The sequence below is a fragment of the Cephus cinctus genome, unplaced genomic scaffold (assembly GCF_000341935.2).
Source record: "Cephus cinctus unplaced genomic scaffold, Ccin1 Ccin1_scaffold0123, whole genome shotgun sequence".
Classification (NCBI taxonomy): domain Eukaryota; kingdom Metazoa; phylum Arthropoda; class Insecta; order Hymenoptera; family Cephidae; genus Cephus; species Cephus cinctus.
The window spans coordinates 1,737,063-1,757,898 of record NW_014332857.1 but is presented as its reverse complement, the minus strand read 5'-3'; the positions used below and the strand labels follow the sequence as shown (position 1 = coordinate 1,757,898).

At 48.4% G+C, this 20,836-nt stretch overlaps 2 protein-coding genes across 15 annotated transcripts in view; both read right to left on the bottom strand.

Moving 5' to 3' along the window:
- Positions 1 to 5,459, bottom strand: part of LOC107274995 (whirlin) — a 31,740-nt gene extending 26,281 nt beyond the window's left edge. For all 9 annotated transcript variants that reach the window (XM_025079788.1, XM_015754674.2, XM_015754671.2 and 6 more), the window contains exon 1: positions 4,714 to 5,459. The gene's annotated coding sequence lies outside the window, so the exon portion shown is untranslated. The remainder of the gene's footprint in view (positions 1 to 4,713) is intronic.
- Positions 5,460 to 5,646: 187 nt separating this feature from the next.
- LOC107274994 (ral guanine nucleotide dissociation stimulator) lies at positions 5,647 to 20,229 on the bottom strand. Of its 6 annotated transcripts, none has more exons than XM_025079792.1 (7): positions 20,091 to 20,229; positions 19,873 to 20,021; positions 9,396 to 9,500; positions 8,895 to 9,324; positions 7,925 to 8,544; positions 7,532 to 7,846; positions 5,647 to 7,453 (listed from the first exon to the last, which is right to left on the bottom strand). In XM_025079792.1, exons 2-7 carry the CDS (start codon positions 19,900 to 19,902, stop codon positions 6,806 to 6,808), a joined length of 2,148 nt encoding a protein of 715 aa, XP_024935560.1. In that variant the 5' UTR covers positions 19,903 to 20,021; positions 20,091 to 20,229; the 3' UTR covers positions 5,647 to 6,805. The 6 variants fall into 6 exon arrangements, with proteins under 6 accessions (XP_024935560.1, XP_024935561.1, XP_015610152.1 ...); XM_025079793.1 differs by having other exon boundaries at positions 19,873 to 20,016; XM_015754666.2 differs by lacking the exons at positions 19,873 to 20,021; positions 20,091 to 20,229 and adding exons at positions 11,964 to 12,259; positions 14,551 to 14,751.
- Between the last annotated feature and the right edge of the window lie 607 nt (positions 20,230 to 20,836).

Here is a 20,836-nt window from a genome sequence, read left to right as displayed (position 1 = left end):
TAGACAGGCAGCCTGGAATCCCCTTCGCGGTCAGCCCTTGAATTAACTGCACCAGCTCCGTTCACCACGCGAACCTTCAACACACCCGACACTATTATCGCTCACGTCGATTCCTAGTCGAACGCCGATTTGCAGACTAACGACCTGCCTCCTTACCGATCCCCATTCTCTAGGGAAATAACGAGAGATTCGTGGAAGGGACAAGCGTTTATTGACCAAGAATGAAAGAAAAAACAAAAAGAAGAAGAGTCGACTAAAGATTACGTAAAAACGTAAGTGGCGTCAAGCCGTGAAAGTGACTACGGTGGGATGGCCTCGGTTGTCCAGGAAGCACATCCTGGATTTGTATAACACCCGAAGAAAGAATATCTCGGGAGTTTCGCCTCGTGACGGTCTAGAGTCAAGAAAAAAAAGATGGAAGCTTTTAAAGTACCAAGGAGAGAAATATCGAACGGGCTTCCCACGACACGCCATCCCCGGAATTGCATCCCTATTACGAAACCGCTTTCCGGCGAAGAAACGATGCGATAAAACGTCCTCCGCAGGGCGTATCTCGATGCCAAAGATGTATATATATCCGCAGATAAGGATGCTGGATACTCGTGCAGGTCACGCGAGTATTCCTGGGGAACTCGGTTTATCGGTGCTCGGCTGGGGAAAGAAAAAAGACTGCAGTTGGCCAACTACAAAAAGCGCAAAGAACTGTTTCCGATAAAAGGGTCAGCCGAACCCCGCAGAGTGACCCTTTGAGATCCTGGGACACTTTGACAGGATCCGCAGGACTTCCGGAAGCCACTTCCCCAAGATACTCGAGCCTCGGACAAGACTGCGGCGACTGCAGTAGCAATATTTCATGAGGCGCTAGACTGCAAGCATGGCTGCAGCCTCGTACGTTGTAGCTTCTGGATTCTAGGCTGCACAGCTCGTGTGTCTCAGGTGCGGTGCACTTTGCGAACTAACCAAATGTGAATATCCCATATCCCGTGTCCTAAGTAGAGCATCACGAACCCAGACTACTACTGAATTATACGTCCCTGGCAGTCCGCGAAACACTATAGAATTACAAAAGGACTAGAAAGCTCAGCCCACAGACAGTAAACTGACCCTGGTGGATTCGGTAGGAAATTGAGCACTTAATTAAAAGTGCGTGTCGTTGGTCGGATACACTCCGGAGTGGATCCAATAGGCAATGCGCTATCTCCTGCCCAGTTTTATTATCTCCCGGCTTCCGCGGCACAAAAGAGATTCCTCTGGAGATTGTAGCTAGACCCGTCGTGGCCCATAGAAGAGGAGACTATAAATACACGTGGTCGTCGTATCGACAGCCAATCGCCGGCACGACTTTGCCGTCGCATAAAAAGCCGAGCTTTTCCCCCCTTTACTCGAAGCTCCTGCGCTATTGTGGCCGAAGGGTAATCATCAGGGAGGCGGCGGCTGCCGTTGCTCCTGCCTGTGTTGGTAAGACTGTGCGGCCGTCCTCCTCTATAATACGCTCGCTCTGCTACGATACGCTCGGCACACTGGCTGCTGGCTATTCTTTGTAACATGTGTTGAGTAAAGATCGCACGAGACTGGCAAACATGGAGCTCGAGTACTTGGCTGGCAGCTCCGAAAGTCCTTCGATCATCGTGGTAACCTGATAATTTAACCGGTTAGACTCGACACGCACGAAAAGACCATTAGTCCCGCAACGCGCTGATTAACTCCTTTAACTCGTTGATCGAGTACAGTCGTGGCTACTTTTAGGCCACTTTTTATTTTCTTTATACGGGAGAGCACGATTATGTAGTATGCCAATTTTGCACATTCGACCGTCTGAGAACATGTAGGAAACATTCTGGGGATCCAATCGGAACTAGGAATCGGCAATAATTCAAGGTAGGATCGTGGAAGGATTCCAGGAGATGATACTCAAATAAAATCGTAAAATGTAGGATACTAGCACGTCCCGGAGATACGTGATTCGGAGGCTAAAGCTTCTACTCCGAGAGGCGTCTTGGCGGATTTACGAAATTCGCGAAAAAAAAAAAACTTCAATCGTTTCTCGTTTGCGAATTTATAATATATCGAGCGCTCCTATTTTTTCTTGAGCCATTCTATACTCGTGCGATTTCCAACAATGAGACTCTATCGGGATTCTCCAGTCCCTTTAGCTTCTTCAATAATTCCAGGCTAACGATAAAGCATTGATTATCCACGCTACTCGACCGCATGACTTTATAGTAATTCCTCCTGCACTTCCAGGCAGCAGCGACACTCGCACGCTGCGCTTACGTGACGCCTGAAATTGCCTCTGCATTGCGTGGCTATTCGTCGCAACGTTGAATATTCACGAAAGCGACGCCTGTCGCTGGAATTAGTCCTTGCAATACGGTGTACCAGTCCTAGCACGCAGTCAGGGTGCGTGTCCCGTGTTCCGCGAACGTCGCACGAGCAATAGGAAAAAAAATAAAGAAAGGAAACGGCCCCGCATTAGCAGTGCAAATATGAAGTAGCAAATCGAAGGAATAATACATCGAGGGTGGAAGGAAAGTGGGTAATTAATAGCGCGGATAATGAACATCGTAAAACTGGACTCTCAGTGCTAAAATCTAACGGATAACGCGAACGTAACGTTTACTACTGAGACTCGTAAAATTGCACGGATGAGTTTTACCAATATCCCAATATTCTACGTAAAAGCAAACTAACCGACGTAATCGTTTTCGATTTTCCCTCTTTTTTTGTTCTGGCAAGCAATGCGAAACGGAAAAGGCAGCCGGAGGCAATTTAATTTCCTGATGTCGCGGTTCTGCGCAATGTAGTTCCCCTGGCACCTGTGCCGGTAGCCAATATCAGGTAGGGAATTCAGATTCTCATACGTGGCCAGCTGCCTCTGTGTGGGTTCTCACGAAACGCCTGTCGCGCGGCCGCCTCGCGACGTACCTGTTACCAGTAGACGCTACAGTGGCTAAAGGCACCTAGCACTGCGTATCCTAACCCGCCAGTCGAGCAACCTCAGATTATTTATTAATGCCTTGATGAGCGACCCGCTCCTTTGTTTCGTTCGAACGAGGCAAGACGCACGCGGCCCGACGCCCCTTCGCTCCACCTTTATATAATAGTATGCTCCTTCGATACACTCCGACTCGTCGCGTCTCTCTCTCTCTCGGAGAATCCAGAAAAATATTACAAGGCCGATAAGACCATCAATAATGCAAGATGCGAGCGACGATTAAAAGATATTTATTCGGATCTAATGAAATCCTGAGATTCTTACTGGGAAATTGCTAAGCGCCGATACTGGGTCGTGGCTCACCCTCCTTCGGTTTAATTCACGGGAGCTTCTTCAGAAATATTGTCCCGATATCTCAGCTGAATGGAAAGATAAGGGTCAGTCGGAAGGGAGGGGTATAGATAGAGGAATTCTGGAAAGCGCCCATTGTCGGATCGAAGCGATACAGGACCGCTTGGAAATGCCTACGCGAGGACGTCCCGACGCACGGCGTCCATAGTTTGCAAATGTTAAATTTCGTGGTTCAGCTGGTTTTGGGGTTGACAGGTTATTTATTTTCTGAAGCGAGGAAATCCGATTGGCTCCGGCTGTCGAATGCACGAGAATCGAAATCCATCGAGATTTAACGGCGGTTCTCATCGAACGCGACGCTGTAGTTACATTGTGTTACGTACGTTGAGGCAGCGCCAGTCAAGATCTACCTCGAAGAAAATCATTGGAATTTACTGAACGATAATCCGTAATGCATCCTGTTATCGAAGGATCTATCGATCTCACTGAAAAATACGTGCCGAAGAGTGACCACTCGATCAACCGATAGCGACGCTGCTCTCTCTACGCGGGCGGCTCTCCAGTCTCTCGTGGCTCTAAAGTCCCCAAGTCTCCTATCAAGCGCATTGTCTGAAGCGGCGACGGCCGACGGCCGACGGCATATAGCTGACGGAAGTTTTCTATCGAGCCGTCTAGAGTAAACGACAGCAACTAATAAGCATCAAGAGTTCACTATACGGGCCACATAGTCGCGTATGGGCAGGAAGCTCGTATCACGCTAAAGACACAAAAGGATGGAGGATGTCGACCCTGGAACCGATTTGCGGCTGGAAGCGAGCTAGTTCGTGAACGAGGAAGGACGCTGAGCAGGCGAGAGTAAAGAACTAAAAATAAGTGAGCTGGAGCCTCTGGAGAGGTAGAATTAATTCCAGGTGATTAATTAATCGTGTCCATCCCGACGAAAGGATCGATCGGCCCGATCGATGCTGCCTGCACATCGCTTCCGCTCGACTCGTGGGAGTAAAAAGGGGATAAAACGCGAATGGTGGCTGGGGGACGGGTCAGAGGTGACACGCACAGAGACACACACACAGAGCAGCCAGCGCTGCGGTGCCTGACAAATGTAACGAACCTAACGAACCCAACGAACCTAACGAACCCAGGAGACCCGGTCGAAGCCCTACGTACGTGCCAGTGTGGGCACGGTTATTGCCTTAGACTCAAAAATCCTCTCTCTAATTCGCAATAACGTCCCGTCCGTGTGCGCCTCGAGGTGGGTATGTTGGTGGCGACCCGACGTCTCCGTGTGGCGTGTAAAGGTTATGCAGCTCCGTGCTAAGTCGCGCGCGCGTTTGTGGAGCTGCTACAACGTGGCCGAGTTGGAGTCCAGCCGATTCTCGGGGATTCGGAAGGTTACCTAGCCTCTAGCCGGAATAGAATGAACTCACGTCTCTCATGGCTTTGCGTCCGAATTGTTTGGAGGGATGGCACCAACGCGATTCTCACGGGAACGCACGGAAGCGCACGGAAGCTGGACGCGAGACACGCATCGCCTCCAGCCGGCCCGAAGCTCACAACTGGCGCTGAGAGCTTAGCTGGGGGTTGCTTTGGAGTCGAGCGAGGGTGGGAGTAGGCTCGAGTCCTCCCCTATATGCTGGCCGGATTTCTATGCTCGGGCCTGCCGCCGCAGACCTCGTGGGAGTTTCTCCAACTAACGACAGAACCTTACGCGCAAGCTCTGTCCGATCGAGAAGGAACCTCGCTGCTGCCACCACCCGACCATCAGCCACCCTTGGTGACCTCGGTGGCTTCGGCAAACCAACCCCTGAAGAACTCTTCATTGCCTACTTCCACTCGTGTCTTAGGCTTTCCTTCGATTCTTCTTAAATAGTCCGGACCTTGGACACGGAATCAAACAAGAATTCGTTCCTACTGTGCTACACCTGAATGCGAAGAGGCTTTGTCTTTCGAGAATAAAAGCTTTCATATATTCTTCACTATTTTTGTGGCAACAGTAAACGAGCCCGAAGTAATGACTACCTGTCTTTCATCGGCCAGGAAGAACGTAAACCATAATTGTGAACCATTAAACATCCAGCCCCGTGTTTCCTCACTTTGCATACCGGGGGTGGTAGACCTGGACTGGCTAGGTTAACTGGGTACTGACTCTTAGCTCAACAGGTTCGCGTGCCGGAAGTGCCGACGTACAGGAAGTCCACTCATCAGCGGGTATAAGAGTCGCTGACATCCTGGGCCGATTTGCCGATCGTTTGCGGCCATGCAGCTTAGAAAACGCAAATTCAATTCCCTTGGGAGGTCACGGAGGAACGTGATCAGGATGGCAAGACTATGTGTGAAATGAAATATTGACTGTCTTTTCCTTTTTTTTTTTTAAATCTTTTTTCGACTCTTATTAATGATACTCTTGGTACTCGTCTTGTTGAGAACGCTCTGTACACACGGAGTGAGAGACAATAGACAAAGTAGAAATTCAACGTCGATAAGTACAAAATTGCCTAAGACTATAAGTTAAAAAGATCGAATACTTCTTATACCGGAGTTATTTGTTCAGGGATCGAAGATCCCTAAATATGTCATTCAACGTATTCGCTTACGAGATTGGTCGATCGATAAAGCCAATCCAATAATTTATCGTACTGCCCGTCTACTTCATAATTTCAGGCTATATTCGACTCTGAGTATTGATTCCCAGTGCTACACCCCTGAAGCTCTTCTTTACACACTCTTGACGTGCCTTTGACCATACCTCTGGAGGCCAAAGAAATTTCAATATCACAAAGCTATACAGAATTGCATAAAATTCTGCGTGAGATTTTATTGTCCGAATTGAAAGTTTGTTCAATGGCGTACTCGAAAAGATTTCCTTGCGAAGAAAACCGAGAAAAAATAAAATTCTCAGAGTAGAATTTACACTAGTTATTTACAGAAAAAGAAAGAGAAAAATTACATAGACATTAACTCTCGAGTTCTCGAGAATCTTCGCAGGTGCCGGAAATCCCGTTTCCATGAGCATTCGCAAATGCACAGTGATACGTGTAAAGGATTTTTCCTTTTTTCCATTTTCCCTCTTTCTCACAGTAATACAAGTATTCGTTCATTGGTCCTTCTAATGACATACATTTTCATTTTTATAAAACGATTAGACTTCGTCCTACCTAATACGATTAATTAATTCATCACGTCTGAAGAACAGGCAGCAGGTAAAGATTTGATATATGCGCGTGCTTGAGCTTCTGTCACCGTTTGACATTTTGTCACCGTTTGAGATTCTTACGGAATCAGTCGATCATCTTGATCTGCATCATGAATTATGCTTTACTTCGAAATACTTTGTTGCACTGAGTTGTCATGGTAATACGGAGAAATATCACGATTATCTACGATAGTTAATTGAGTTTTGGTGGTGATCAAACGGGTGTCCATATTTAAAAATGTCTTTGGACGACCACATTCTACTTTCTTGCAAAAAAAAAATAAAAAGACACTACTCGCTCCACAATTGCTAGTCTACAGCCACCACTACTGTTTGTGATTGGTCGTTTTATTTTTTGGACTATCAACGTTCCCTTCGTTCACATCTCTGCGTGGTCTCAGGATAAAGTTCAAATTATGCGCTGTATTCACGGCGTAGTAGACGTTGGCAGAACTGGGCAGGACCATCTCGCGGTCCGGTAAAACCTGCGCCAAAGTGTACTGATCAGGACTGCCCTCAATGTTCAATTTTAACATGGCATTTCGTATCACTTGCGGCGTTCGCTCGTTGTTCGAGAGCATAATGGACTTGTAGAGCACGACGCCCTCCGTCTCGACGCTGTCGCTCTCCATGGTGACTTTAATTATATAGAAGTCCGGTGAGCTCTTGTGCGAATGCGTGGGACTCATAGGCCCCGTGAGGTTCGGGGTGCTGCCATTGGCCAGGCCAGACGGTGGGAGCTGAAGTCGGGAGTGCTGACCGGAACTTCCGGCTCCACCGGAACTCAGAGAAACATCCAGGGAAGGCAGGGAGGAACTGGAAGACGAGCTGGACATCTGCGACGGCGAGGTTCGTCTGTCCAAAGAATTGTGAGGCGAACTGGGTAAAGAGTCGAGGTCGCAGTAGAACTGCGAACTGCTGGAACTCGAGGTCGAGGCTATCGAGTCATTTTTGCGATGACCCTGATGATTACTCTGCACAGAAAGGTCAGTTGATATCTCCGGGGAATATTTTATTGTGCTTTAGGTAATATAAATTCTTAGCTTGCCCACCTGTTTTTTCTTTCCTCGGTTGTTGAGCGTATTCCCGGGTGGAGGTGGCTCTATCTGACAGCTGAGCTTGTACGCCTCTCTATCATCCAAGACAATGACCGAGTGAAACCATCGATCAAAAAGTGGATCAGTGCTAAAGTTGTAGGCATTCGCAGCTCCTTGGAGGAGTCGTATCCTGGCGAGGACTTCGAATTCCTTTCTTCTCTTGTCAAAGTTTATCAGACCCTCCGCTATCGTATCGGGAATCGCTGTGTCGATCATCGTCAGATCCGTCAGGAAGGTACCCAGGTACGGTATGGTTCCATAACTGATATTCTGTAAGGATGCATGATAGCGATATACCAGGACAATAATAAACAAAATATATTATTATGAACGGCGTAGAATACTAACCCCGGAGTGAGTATTCTGTTTTTGAAATATTTTCTGCAGATGCCTATCGCTTCTGCCAGCCGTATCCGCGAATTTGGCGGTGCCCTCCTTGATGAGCAATTCACGCTGAGTCCAAGCATTGTTTTCCTCGGAGAAGATCCTCTCAAGCTCCCTGAAGAGCTCGTGCTTCTCCCGAGGCATACACTGCCAGCACTTCTCGAGCCTGTAGACAGGATTGCTCTGAAGTCCTGAGACAATGGCCTTCAGGCTGCTGAAGTTTTTCAATATTCGCAATTCCTGGGCGATGTCTATCCACGTCTCGAGGATGCGTGCGCGTTCCTGGGGCTTTAGGTTCGTTTCCATGAGCACAGTGGATATCACTCTCAGGGAAACGGCGTTGAATTGATTCACCGTGGCCAGCACAGTGGCGGCGTCGTGGCTTCTCGAACGATCCCTGCGAGACCATACGGCGCCGAGACACTGATGAGCCACCAACTTCCTGAAAACTTCAGCATCCATTCGCGTCAGCTGTTCGGCAAAATGTCTGTGCGGCACCTCGGGAAAGGTGTACCCTGGCCAGTGATCCACGATCGAATCTCCTGGACCTTGCATCCGGCCATTATCGTAGACCAAGCAGGAGTCTGGAAAAATGATTAAGAAAAATGTGGTAGGACGATACACCGGATGGAATCCGATAGCAACATCAGACTGGGTCGAACATCAGACATCGTGTACACTAGGCCCTGCGCCCTACACCGAGTGTGTCGAACCGATATCCAGTATGTACCCAGTGATTCAGCCACGTTGTACTCGAATGATTGAGCTCATCGAGTGGAGCTCCTTACGTTATTGATAGTATACAAAGAGTATTAGTCAATGATAAAACACTGAAAACATCCAGTAATACCATACGTAAGTGTATCAGCAATTGATTCATATTGTTCACGCTGATGCTTTTACACTTTGTGTTTACAATTACAATTTCTCGTACCGATCTGATCCTCCCGTTGAAACCTGTGCAGCCGATGTCTGGCTTTGAGTTCCAACTCGGAACCCGGCAATCGCCGATGAGTGAAGTCCAGGAGTCTGGCCAGAAGAGGATGATTGGGAGGAGACTTCCAATCACCAGGATACGCATCGAGCCAGACGTGAAGAGCCTGGACCAGAGTCTTCCTGTGCTGTTCTCCCGTCAGGGCGACGGAATTCTCGTCCAGGGCGTCGTACCTGGCGAGCAGAAGCTCCAGGACGTCGCGAGGCGTCGTGAAGGCTCTGTACGTCGCCAGGAAGACGTTGATGTATGTCGACTCGAGTTCACCGTCGTCGTTGGCAAGACTCTCGACCAGCCGCTGCACGGTTCCTGCCTTGAGGAAGCGGACTCTGACAGTTTCCCATTCCAAGTGCGAGATCTCGTCATCGGAATCCTGAGGAAGAGTCAGCACCGAGTAGTACAGGCACAACCACAACAATAAACTCCGCAACGTTCACTACTTACCGAAGCCGAGAGACTCCTGGTGGGTCTGTGATAGCGCACTTTCTTAAGGTACACCGTGTATATGACGCCATCGCCGCGTTCCTCGCCCCATAAGCGCCACGTGGGCTGAAACCAATAGGAAAAGCATTAATCAACTTTAATTCCCTATCTATAAAATAAGTAAGCCATGTCCGATCGTGAATCCCGATTTCAAGGACGCTCCGATCAACGAGGAGTCTCACGAAACTGCTGCTTTGAGAAATCTTGAGTTTACGACCGGCTTTGGATTTTTTTTATCAACTTCCAAACTAAAACAGTCTGCTGAGTTTCCCTCGAAGTCCAACTGGGACGCTACGAATGTTCCAGGAAGGCGGACAGAGTGCGATAAGATATCGATCCAGGTAGAACGTTTCCTTTCGATGGAATTGTCTATCTAAATAGAGTCGCGTTGCGGCAGCCAGTGGAAGCTACTGGGCGATTTGGTAATGCGGCGGCCTAGCGCCGCGTAGTAACGGGAACGATTTCTCACGGCTCGCGTAGGCAACTGTTTTTACTAGCAATGGACAACGGGTATGACGTAAGAGCAAGGACTTTAATTGTACTTTAATCGTGTCCATTTGCCACAGGTAGGAGCCTCGGTTCTTTCCCTAGTTTCCAGGACAAAGAGGTTACCGTAAAAAATGTAAAAAATATTTCCTCGAGACAGGACAGAAGTTGCCGGACGATCCGGCAATTAAACGGTTAGCGAAAGAAACCACGCGTGACCATGCTTCCCTTCCTCTTCGACAATGAGAAAAGACTGACGAGCATATTTGTATTTTTAATAGTTTCACGATCCTTTCAAGCATACATAATTGAGAAAACATCTGCCGGTCTTGCGAAATCAGCGAGGTAATCGATGCGCGACACAAATAGATAAGTTCGCACATGACATAGAATAAACGTGAATCCGTAACGAGCTGGTTAGCGAATTAACTAGTATGGCGGACCTTGAGTTCTACGGCGCTCTACTCCATAGGCAAAGTGGCAGCGACGCGTCAAGGCGGTTCAATGGCCATGGGCCTCGTTACAATTTCATATCAACCTATAAAAAGAACGAGAGAACGATATGGGATTAGCAGGCCGAACGATCGATGAGAAGCCAAGGTGGCATCGCCTCGGCAAGGACGTCGCCGACGCCCACGACGCCGACGTCATTTCGCTACACGAGAAGCAGTGGGTCAAAGATCTCGCGTACAAAGAGATATCCACGTACCCGACTACGTGGTGCCAGGAAGTACGCGACTGGCACCGGAAGTACAAAGAGCGAAAGATAAAGAGCCAGTTATGGTAGATTCTTATGAATTTCCGATGGACGTAGGTTCTGGACATCCGCTGACACCGGTGGAGCTCTAAAGATCATCAGCAGCCACGATCGAGGCTAATTTTAAGAAATCCCTGGACTGGACCCTCGTTGCTTCTCCAGACAAAGGCTCTGTGCTTGGTTTAGTGGTTTGCACTGCCTGGTAGCGCCGGAATCCTATTAGGCACGGACAGCTCCATAACTTCCGGTCAGGCAATACCTCCATCGTGCACGCATAATTACACGGCCCTACGGCACGACTCGGCTGGTTACCGAAGTAGCTGCAGAGCGCGTATCTCGCGAAAGGAAATTACGTGAGTAAGCCGTCGGACGTGGAGATAAACGAGGGACTCTCTTAAAAGAGAAAAACAAGAGATTACGAATCATACTTCTGACGCTGTAGCCTTATCGTCGATATTGAATTTTTAAACATCGGGACAGGGTCCATCGCCCGGTTGTCAGGATGTAGACGGAGAAATGAAATTTCGCGGTATCGCAGTACTGCGCTCCTGTCTGCGGATTGATCGATAATGTAAGTCGGCGCGTGCGGATGAGAGACATGCAACCGGAAAACCTGTTTATTACGGAAAAGTACAAAACATATACAACTACATACTCGTCTCGTAATAACTGAGTTGCTTATAAAAATAAGATGCATACGTGCTGCTTATGCGTTACGTGTCACGTGCTGTGCCTCGGATCTTTGGATTGGCAGGCTGGATCTTTCGTTCAAATTACGGACGAAATTACGGACGGAGCCCAAAGTGGCATTTGCCGTATCGATCCAAACTCCCAATTCAAACATACGTGTGCAATGAGGATTCCGTTTGCGCAGTCCACTAAAAACACTCCGCGCGATAATTCAGGTCCCTTTCCGGAGTTCCAGGCCTGCCTGCTGACTCGTGAAAGCTACGAGTTGGAGGAGAGCGTAAACACACTCGTGCGAGAGAGAGAGAGAGGAAGCATCGCGCCACTGCGAATTCTCTTACGGTCTTCTTGGAGTCTCATCAAGGGAAATGCATGGCACTTTCGTCGCTATTAATATACAGGCGACTTTTGAAAAAGTGACTACGACACGAACGGTAGGGGTGGCGAGAGGGATATATGTTTATGCAGACGGGGAAGCTGGTGGTAGGAGATACGAAATGTACACACACGAAGCACACACTTGGCCAGAGACAGAAGTGAAAGGGACAAAGCCAACCGGGTAAGAAACCCTCCGGGTATGGAATCTCGTGGTTCTTTACCTGCTGCACGTACCACTGGGTGGAATTCTGGTTTTTCCTGTGGCTCGGCTTGCAAGGGGCACACAAAAGTAAGGGACCCAGTTTGTTGACCCCCTTGAGGGGTGCCGCCCTTGAAGGCGACGTGGGGCTCAGCCCATCATCCCCCAACACGGGCCACAGCATCCACGGATTAGTGATTCTTGGTAGAACTTGGATTCGCTCGCCGTCTCTTCGCTTGCGTCCTTTTTATTTGAATCGCATCGGCCGACGCTCGCGATCTCCTTCTTATTACGGCTTCTATTGTTTCCTCTGGCAAACTGAAAATTCCCCAAGACACAATAGAACTGAGTTCCTTTTCAAATTTCTCTCTGGCTGTTAAACGCAAGCCGGAAACTCTTTTCTCTTCCGAGGACTGGATCATCGTTATTTTGGGAATAGAACGTACCACGCCAATTATCGTTCCACGTAATACAGGAATGTTTTAGTGAAGGGGGAGGAGGTGGCGAGCGCGGGGTAGATTTCGGAGGAAGCAGGTCCGAGGCAATGAGAATTGTCGTTTCCTCCTTAGAATTTAATACAATGAACGTTTGGCAGTGCCGGAGCGTGTCTCCTCCGGACCCTGCGCCACGCGACTGTGCGTCATCGGTTTAACAGCGAAGACGAGTCGGGAGGCGAACCAAGGAAAACCGACGTATTCAGCTCCGCTGCGTGAATGGCTCTGGAATAGAGCAAAGTGTCACGTCGTCTGACAGTCGGAAGGTTCGCGGAGAATGATGCGAAAGAGCGGGAGCAATCGATCGGTATGCGAAAGGTTGCCATGATTAAAGGTGGAAAGGTCAGCAAGGAGCGAGAAGCCGGGAAACCAGTTGAAGAAATTCCGCTCGACTGCGCCCAGTGCGTCTTCGCTTGGCTCTCTTCTCTCTTCGCTGGAGCGAAGAGCAGGAGGCAAGATGGAAGGCGGGAAGTACGAATGAAAGGGAAGAGTCAAAAGTCGAGAGACGTGCACGCGCCTGGCCGCCCTGAAACATATTGCTACGGATAATTGCAGCACCCCGGGAAATTCCTGGAGGAGAAGGCAAGAAGAAAGAAAAATAGGAAGAAGAATGGTATAGAGAATGAAGAATGTCGAGGCATCGCGCATGCTATGGGAAATGGTGTTATGATCGATCGAGGCGGCGATTGGTAGATTATTCCACTCGGTTGACATTGTATCGGATATTTCGACCTCGCGTTCCACGAATTCTAAATATTTTACTAGTTGGAATTTTTCTATTTGTTCCAGCGAGCGCTTCTCTTTTTGCAACTTATGTGTCTATCCTGTTTATTCAAATGCCACTATCCGATTGACTTTAGTGGAAATTCCTTAACGCCATTCCCACGTTCAGAATGGAGATTTCTGACAGGCAGTAGTGTCTAATATTAAGCAATCGCTATAATTGGAAGTTCGTGCGAATTTATTTATTTTTTTTTCTACGCAAAGTTACAATGTTCTACATATTATCGATTTGATCCCAATGAAATGATTCGCGAAACAAAGCAGGAAAAAAAGAACAGTGAAAAATAACATGGAATCCTATTTTCATGAAAACTGTGTCGTACTTCCTGTACGCGAGGCATAGGCACACTTTTATGGACAATGCTAGCTTGCATAACACATTCCGATTGCGTGTGCTTGCTGGATACGTCACCCATAGCTACACCAGACGAAAGACGTGTGAGACGTGTGATGAGAATGAGCAAAGGAGAAACAGGAGATTCCCATAAATCTAGAGCCGATCATCCCGCGTGATACTGCTGAGTGATACGTTTTGACTTCCAAGAGACATTTAAAAATAGATGCTACCCAATCTGGATGAATTACAGTAGCGAACGATTCCCTCCTTTGATGCGTGAACCACTGTGAAAACCTGTTTATCCGCCAGAATTCCGATAGAGAATTTTCAAGGCATTCCATCTGCCATATCGCAGCGATTCACGAGCCTCCTCAAAGAAGAATCTTCAATTCACAGTTCCGAAGAATCCAGAACATGGTTTATAAGCGTCTGTCGGAATTCAAAACAAACTAGATCGCCTTATCGTCGATACTCTTTCCGAAGGAGCGTGAGCCAACGCGCGAACGAGTTCAGGGTCGATTATCGATCACAGATCGAGCACAGTCAGATTCGAAATACAAAGGAAAGAAAATGATGCACCTAACTGCTGAACTGTGCATAATGAAAATGACTCGAGCAGGAGGTTCGTGTTAATATGCGTTCTGATTAGTCACTCGTTTATACATTTAGAGTACGCAACCATACGTGATGCACGTATGTGAATGCTACTCTAAGGCTGTTTGTGTCCTTTATAAGTCACGCTGCAATTTCTCAAGGTGTTCTGAGAATCTTATGTCTGATACAAATGGACGCCGTGAGGATAACAGAGTCTGGAATGTTGACAGTTAAAACATAAGGCAGTGAAGCGAGCGAAGGGGAGGAGGCTTTGTAAATGGGGAACGAAATGGCAATGGCATTGTTCTATGGTTAGTATTATCCATAATAACATTATTCTCTAGGGGAGGAAGCAATCTTAGACGTGATAGAAAGATCGAAGTGTTGCCGCGTAAACCAACCATCCACCCACCCGCCAAATTCATTCACTTCCACTTCGCGAATCGAGATTTCACTTTACTGCGAGCACTGAGTATTTTATTTGTTTCAACGTTTTCTCTGACACTTCCAGGAGTTTTGGCTATTAACCTCGGAATTTGAAAAGCTGCCGCGACCGCACGCAGACGTTTACGTCGCAACGTCTCAAGAGCGACTGACGCTCCGCTACCCGGAGAGCCACGCGGTTCGAGCGACGCCGACTACACAGTCAACCCAATAACTGACCACACTCTAGCTACTCAGTTGTTACTGTGTGAGACTTTCTTCTATGCTACGTACGAAACACCGTGAACGGATGTGTGAGCCTCTCTGATAAGCACTCGGATCGACGTTACCATCGTGTCTTCTGCGTCCTGTCGCGCAGATTCTGTGTCAGTCGGTAAATTCTACGATCGGCGTAAGAACTAGCGAGCTCACGCGGTTCCGTATTCAACTATGCGCAGAACGTGACTAGACCTCATTTCTTTATTTCCTTTTCCCACTGTAGTAACGTGGAGTCTAGGCACGTCTACTACGCCTTAGCAAGAATCTAAGTATTGCCAATGGCAAGAACCCATCCGGTAGCTCAGGAATAATCTGCGCGTAGCCCTGGACTTACCTGAATTTCCCGTCTCTCCGTTTCTTTCAGACAATTCTGCCCTCCAGTTAATCCCGCACTGATATACCTCTACTGGCTTCTTAATGGTTTCACTTTATACCTGCCTCCTTGAAAATGTCTCTCCCGTTCGTCACGCTTTCTAATGTCGAGTGAGCCCGGAAAACATTCGATAAATTCTGATCGATCAAACGCATTTCTTACACATATTTTTAATAATCGACGATTCACGTGATTACGTATTTAACAAGGATCTACTGGAAACTTGGACAATGCACGCCCAACACTGAGAAGCTTATGGGAGTTTACGTGGTACGAGTTTGGAAATACTTTTGAGGGTGACTATCCGAGCCGAAGCTCGTTCGACCACCCCCTGGGTCCGTAGCCGCAGGCTGCTGAAATTACACTCCCCCATAAAATGTTCTGAGTCATCAAATCAAATGAGAACATCCCCTGGGTGAGCGTCTGGACCAAGCATCTCCACATCAGTGAAAGCCTGAAAGGGTCGACGATGCGTGGGTAGGCAAGGTCGAGGTTAGTTCCAAACACGCTAAGGGTTGCTCCCTACAGGCTCTCCATACGAACCCCAACCAGCCCTTTACAGACAGGCTGGGGATCTACCCCAGGATTTTCAATAAATATACAGATGACAAGTTCCACAGGTTCCTGACCTGACGCCACTTAATTTCCACAGCAAAGTCCACTTCGGCATGTGCTTCTGACCACGTGCACTATCGGAAGCGACGTCACGAGGAGCTCACCTACTATTTTACTCGTTATCTCCCACACTGCTTGACGCTTCTGACGCGGCCCGACTAAACCAGACACCACGACTGGCTCTTCGACGTTAGTGACGTCGCACGGAGCGTCGATCGACACGGGCCGACGTCATAGTTCACGGTGACGTCGCTCCTCGTACCGACCACCGATAACGAAGCCCACGGCGCTCACGTAAAGTGAATTAGTTCGATCGAAATCCGTGGCAAATTCCAGCTCGCGTACGTTCTATTGATTATATCGATTGATGAAAACATTTGCGTCACAAGCATGGCACAATGAACGTAATACACGTAGATTCGTGTATAATTACTATTATTCTTACAGACAAGCATATTTTTGTATCTTCTTTTCGGTCTTAACGCTCCTGCTTGGTTGAATCTGTTATATTCGCTTTGAACTCGCAGCAGCCTACCAGGACTCTGTGTCCTAGGTAGGAGTCACTTTTCACGAGCCCCTAGTGCTTTCGAAACCTTCTTCTCCAGCCGCGAATGCTATTGATTTTACGTCACCCTTACTCACCAAAGCCAACCAGACGTTAGGGTTGCCACGGCATGTGACATTCAGTTGGATTGCGCAAGGGCGCACCGTATCAGCCGCCAGTAAGAATATCAAAAGGGCTAAAGTGAGGTAAAGAGAGAGAAAAAGATTTTAAAAATCTGCTACCACTGAAAAATAAACGACTCTCCGGCCACTTGATGTTTTTCTACCTCGGGAATTTCCTCCTGGCTCTTGCACCGTTTATGCACGACTAAAATTCAATTAATCGTCATTAAGGCTCCTTAACGCTATCGCGTAATTACGTTCCCGATTGCGCTGCTTCTGGCAAAGGTCCTTTACTCTCTGGTCCAGTTTGTTTTCTGCCTCTGGATATTTTAACGAGCACGCACTTTACGACGCACCCACGTTCCGACGGAGTCCACGAGTAATTCGCTACTGCAATAAACCTCAGGCTGTGGACAAGAAGTCCCCGTAAACGCACAAGTCAAAGCGCCCGTTCGCTCCCTTCGCGGGTGCTGGAGGTTTTGCGCTTTTAACAGACGACAGCCGGCCGGCCGGTGCCTGACCCCTTGACCCTTCTGTTCCGGGATACGTTGGCCAGAGCTTCGCTAGGAGCAGCGACCTTTTCTTTGAATTGCCAGGCGGATTTACGCGACGGGCCAACTAGGACGCGCGTGCCAATGAAAATTGAGCCATTGCGACATTAGTCTACGTAGTAGGACAAGATGGCAGAGCAGCGCAGAGTGAAAGCCTTTCTCCACTTTCATGCAAGAATTCACTGTCAGCCTGTGTGACTGACAGTCGGTAGTTCCCGATGGTTTCGAAATTGCCCGATGACGTGTGATTTCGAATTACCGGATGTGACGCACTTGCAAAAAAAATTATTATTCAAAATTACGAAAACTTCATTCCTGCATTTCCTGTGGCTTCTAACGGAATCACAATATTGGCCTCGCGGCTGTATGAGATTATTGAGTCGCATCGACGCTCGTTGGAATTGATTGTTAACAAATGTACATTGGACGCCTCGGAAATGGCGGGAGGTCAAGGGTGCTAAAGAATTCAGAGAAATTCGACTGCCTCGCGCGTTATGGAAAAAGATCCTTGAGACTCGAGAGCGATACGTGTATTTGCGTGGGACCGTCGAGTGAGTCACGTTACGCGTGCACCTACATATGTTCCACGCGCCTCTTCCGAAGAAATACCGTCGTGGACGTCCACTCGACGAAAAGACGCGCGAAATTGGACTTTTTTGCCGTTCACGTTAATCGCTTATCGGGCACCTGCGAATGACGTGTTCCTTCAACGGATAACGACGCTGGTTAATTATTCCTTCGAAGCAAAGTCACGCGTCCTGGACGCAGCAGGCAAGCATAGCGTCTGCACAAAGACACTAAGAATTCATGCGATGCACGTGTTTTTTATGTAAACTCATATATATATATCGTTAACGTTCTCGATAAACTGCATTTCGACAGTGTTTTCAATTGGCTACAGTTGCTTTCGTGAACAAAGCTTGTTTTCGCACGTGTCCAACGCGTCACCGATCGCTTCGTGGAACGCGCATGCGCAGTGCGGATTAATAGACCTCAAATTATGGGCACTGTGCACAGAACGGAAGCCATGAATTCTTGGCTTTTTATCGTTGCTGGAGACGAAAGCCGAGCTGGCAGGAGGGAAGAAAAAGGTTGCAACAGCAATGAGCGACGATCGTCGATCGTCGAGTAAACTCGGTCTCTATACGTAGCTCATTTGAAAAGCACTAAGTGGCTTAAGTGCTTCTAATACGTGACTCGAGGCTCGTCTAAAGTTAGGAGTGACATCTGATTTCTACGTCGGTGTCCCCGCGACTATCGGAAATATTTTCGCAAGGTCCACAACGTTCGCGGGATAACTCCTCCGTTGTGGAGACGCTCGTAAAAGTCAGGCTTACTATGAGAATCGTAGCGGAGATCGATCTTCTCACAGTCTGCGTGAGAAAGACGAATTTCTATAGCAGTCCCAGGCACAGCACGGAGCCGCCTTCTCTCGGTTTGAATCATCCTAGATAATACTTGGTACCGTTTGCGTATGTTTTGTTATCGTGGATAGACACTCCTATGGGAAGGTTCGATACGTCTGTTAACAGGACAGTACGACTGTTAGCAGGAACGAATAACAGGAGCGTAGAATTCTCCATGGGCGCTGATAGAAGAGCCTCTGTCGATCGAAGCGCTCTCTACACTTTGGCTAATGATGGCAACGCATGTGGGCGAACCAGGAGCGAAAGAAGCGGAAAAGAGAAGACGTAATCGTGAAGAACGGTCCGCCCTGTTCTGCTGGTGCGCTTCGCTCGAAACGTCAGAGTCCAGCATGTCGAACAGTCGAGAAAAACAAGAGGCTAGAGAAGTAACAGTACCGGATCGACAAAGCGGGGCCTACCCGGTAGATTCTAAACTGGTATGGAACTTCTCGACGTCCCACGACGATGAGCTTGTCTCCTTTCGACATTCCACGGCGCACACCTTAGACCACTCGACATGTATTACTTCTTTGCACTGCCATAAAAGTTCGAACGTGACACTTCTTTCTTTTCCCATCGCTTCTTCTCGGGATACGAGGAGCACGTGGTTAGCCAAACGTTCCCGTTTCGCCGGAGAATCGAAAACTTCGATTTGGATTTCACTATTTACAAACAGTTACCCTCTTCGTGGTTAATTTAATTATGTAAATTACGTCAGTAGTTAGTAACGAGCACCGGGAAGGTCAGACCTGTTTACGGAGCTGCGAATTATTCGTCGATTTCTCGAAAAGTGGTTTTTACTGTTTTCGAAGATATATGAATGCGGGCAGAAACGTTGGAGTGACTTTCGAGACTCGGATCAGGGCCGAATGGTCGAATGCTGGCGACACGCAGCGCTTCCTCGGTTCTTTGGAGAAAATTCTAGGCGTAGAAAAGGAGACGTCTTCCGGTGAAAGGGATCGTACTTACTGTGCGGCGTGCAGAGTGCCCTAGTACCGAGGCACCCGGGGGATTCGAATGGGAGGCTTATCAGGTTTAGTAATCGCTCGGTCTTACCGGAAGCGGACGTTCGCAACCAGCGCGCCGCGAGGTTACTTTCGGTTTCCATCGAGAATCTGTCATTCCTTTCGGTCTCTAAAATCCTTCTCGTTCCTTCGCCACCGCATTGAAAATTATTCCTGCAGTGCGACTCGTTTGCGAGAACAGCACGTGAACGGAATACAAAGGTTTCCCTATTGCTATGTTGACTCGATAGAGTAAAATCTGGCGCTGCAGGCTGAATCGACGTTCATTGATAATTCAGTAAGCGAGTGACAGCTGTTACTCGTTACGGACAATGGATGCTACTCTAAAGCGAGTCAATGAATCTATCGAGAAAAGCAAAGTGATTTCAGTGGGTTCCAACATTACCAGGGAATCGTCGCCATTGTCAGCGCTCATGGCACAAGTGCGCGAAGGAAGTCGCGCCGCTGAACCCGTAGCTCCTCCTTTTCAGGGCACTTCCGGCAGCATTGACTCTTCATTCTGCCATCCATCCTGAAGCCGATGTCGCTGCTTCTCTACGATAATCCCAAGGAATGAAACAGACGCCACCAGGAGTCAACCACCTGTCACCGATCATCACACACCGAGAGGGGAAGCACCACGCGCCGAGGACACTGACACAACACGATACGTCAACGACACTGACTGACTGCCGAGTCGCCGCGATCCTTTCAGGCCATCCTGCCTCGACTACAGGCTTCTTCAAAGATCGGTACAAGTAACAGAAACGAAAAACCAGTTCAGACTCCCGAACGAAGAGTCTGCCGCCTTGCTTCGGGAGACTGGCCGCGGCAATCGCCTTATAAATATTCCTCGGGCGAGTCAGGAGATTCGGGAGATTGAAAGGAAACACGCGAAAGACACACGAGAGAGGAACGTTCGAGCTCTGTATGCCCCCACGGCCACAGACACACTTGCAGTACTGAACCGCATTCGGCTGCGGCTTGCGAGACTCAACGGCCATTCCCTTCCTCCGAGTCCCCACTCGGTCTTCGTAATGCCGAAGCTTCGCCGCGATGTGCTGCTGCCTGTGGTTGTGGCCTGGTGCCTCCGACGAATACCGATGCTTTCCTCTTACCTCGAGCCTTCCTCGTCGCCATCCTGGCCACAACTGTCACACTGTAATTTGTATTTGCATGCACGCTGCGTGCCTTGACGTTTTACTCTTGCTTCTGGCCTTTAGCTGCTATTGCTGCTAGTGCGACGAGTCGATCGTAGTTGGGCCCATCTGTCAATTCTCTCTGGGACTCAATTGGGCCCATTCACCTCGTCTTTTTCTTCTGTCATCGTGAGACATCGAAACGGCCCCCCTCGTATGCTTCCTATTATT

What these genes read in the sequence shown, in the direction of transcription:
- LOC107274994 (XM_015754666.2), bottom strand. Translation starts at nt 12,125, where the DNA reads ATGCTGTGGCCCGTGTTGGGGGATGATGGGCTGAGCCCCACGTCGCCT. An exon ending in CCAGGAGTCTCTCGGCTTCG is followed by an intron (nt 9,325 to 9,395) that starts GTAAGTAGTGAA and finishes ACTCTTCCTCAG; the next exon opens with GATTCCGATGACGAGATCTC. An exon ending in AACAGAATACTCACTCCGGG is followed by an intron (nt 7,847 to 7,924) that starts GTTAGTATTCTA and finishes GCATCCTTACAG; the next exon opens with AATATCAGTTATGGAACCAT.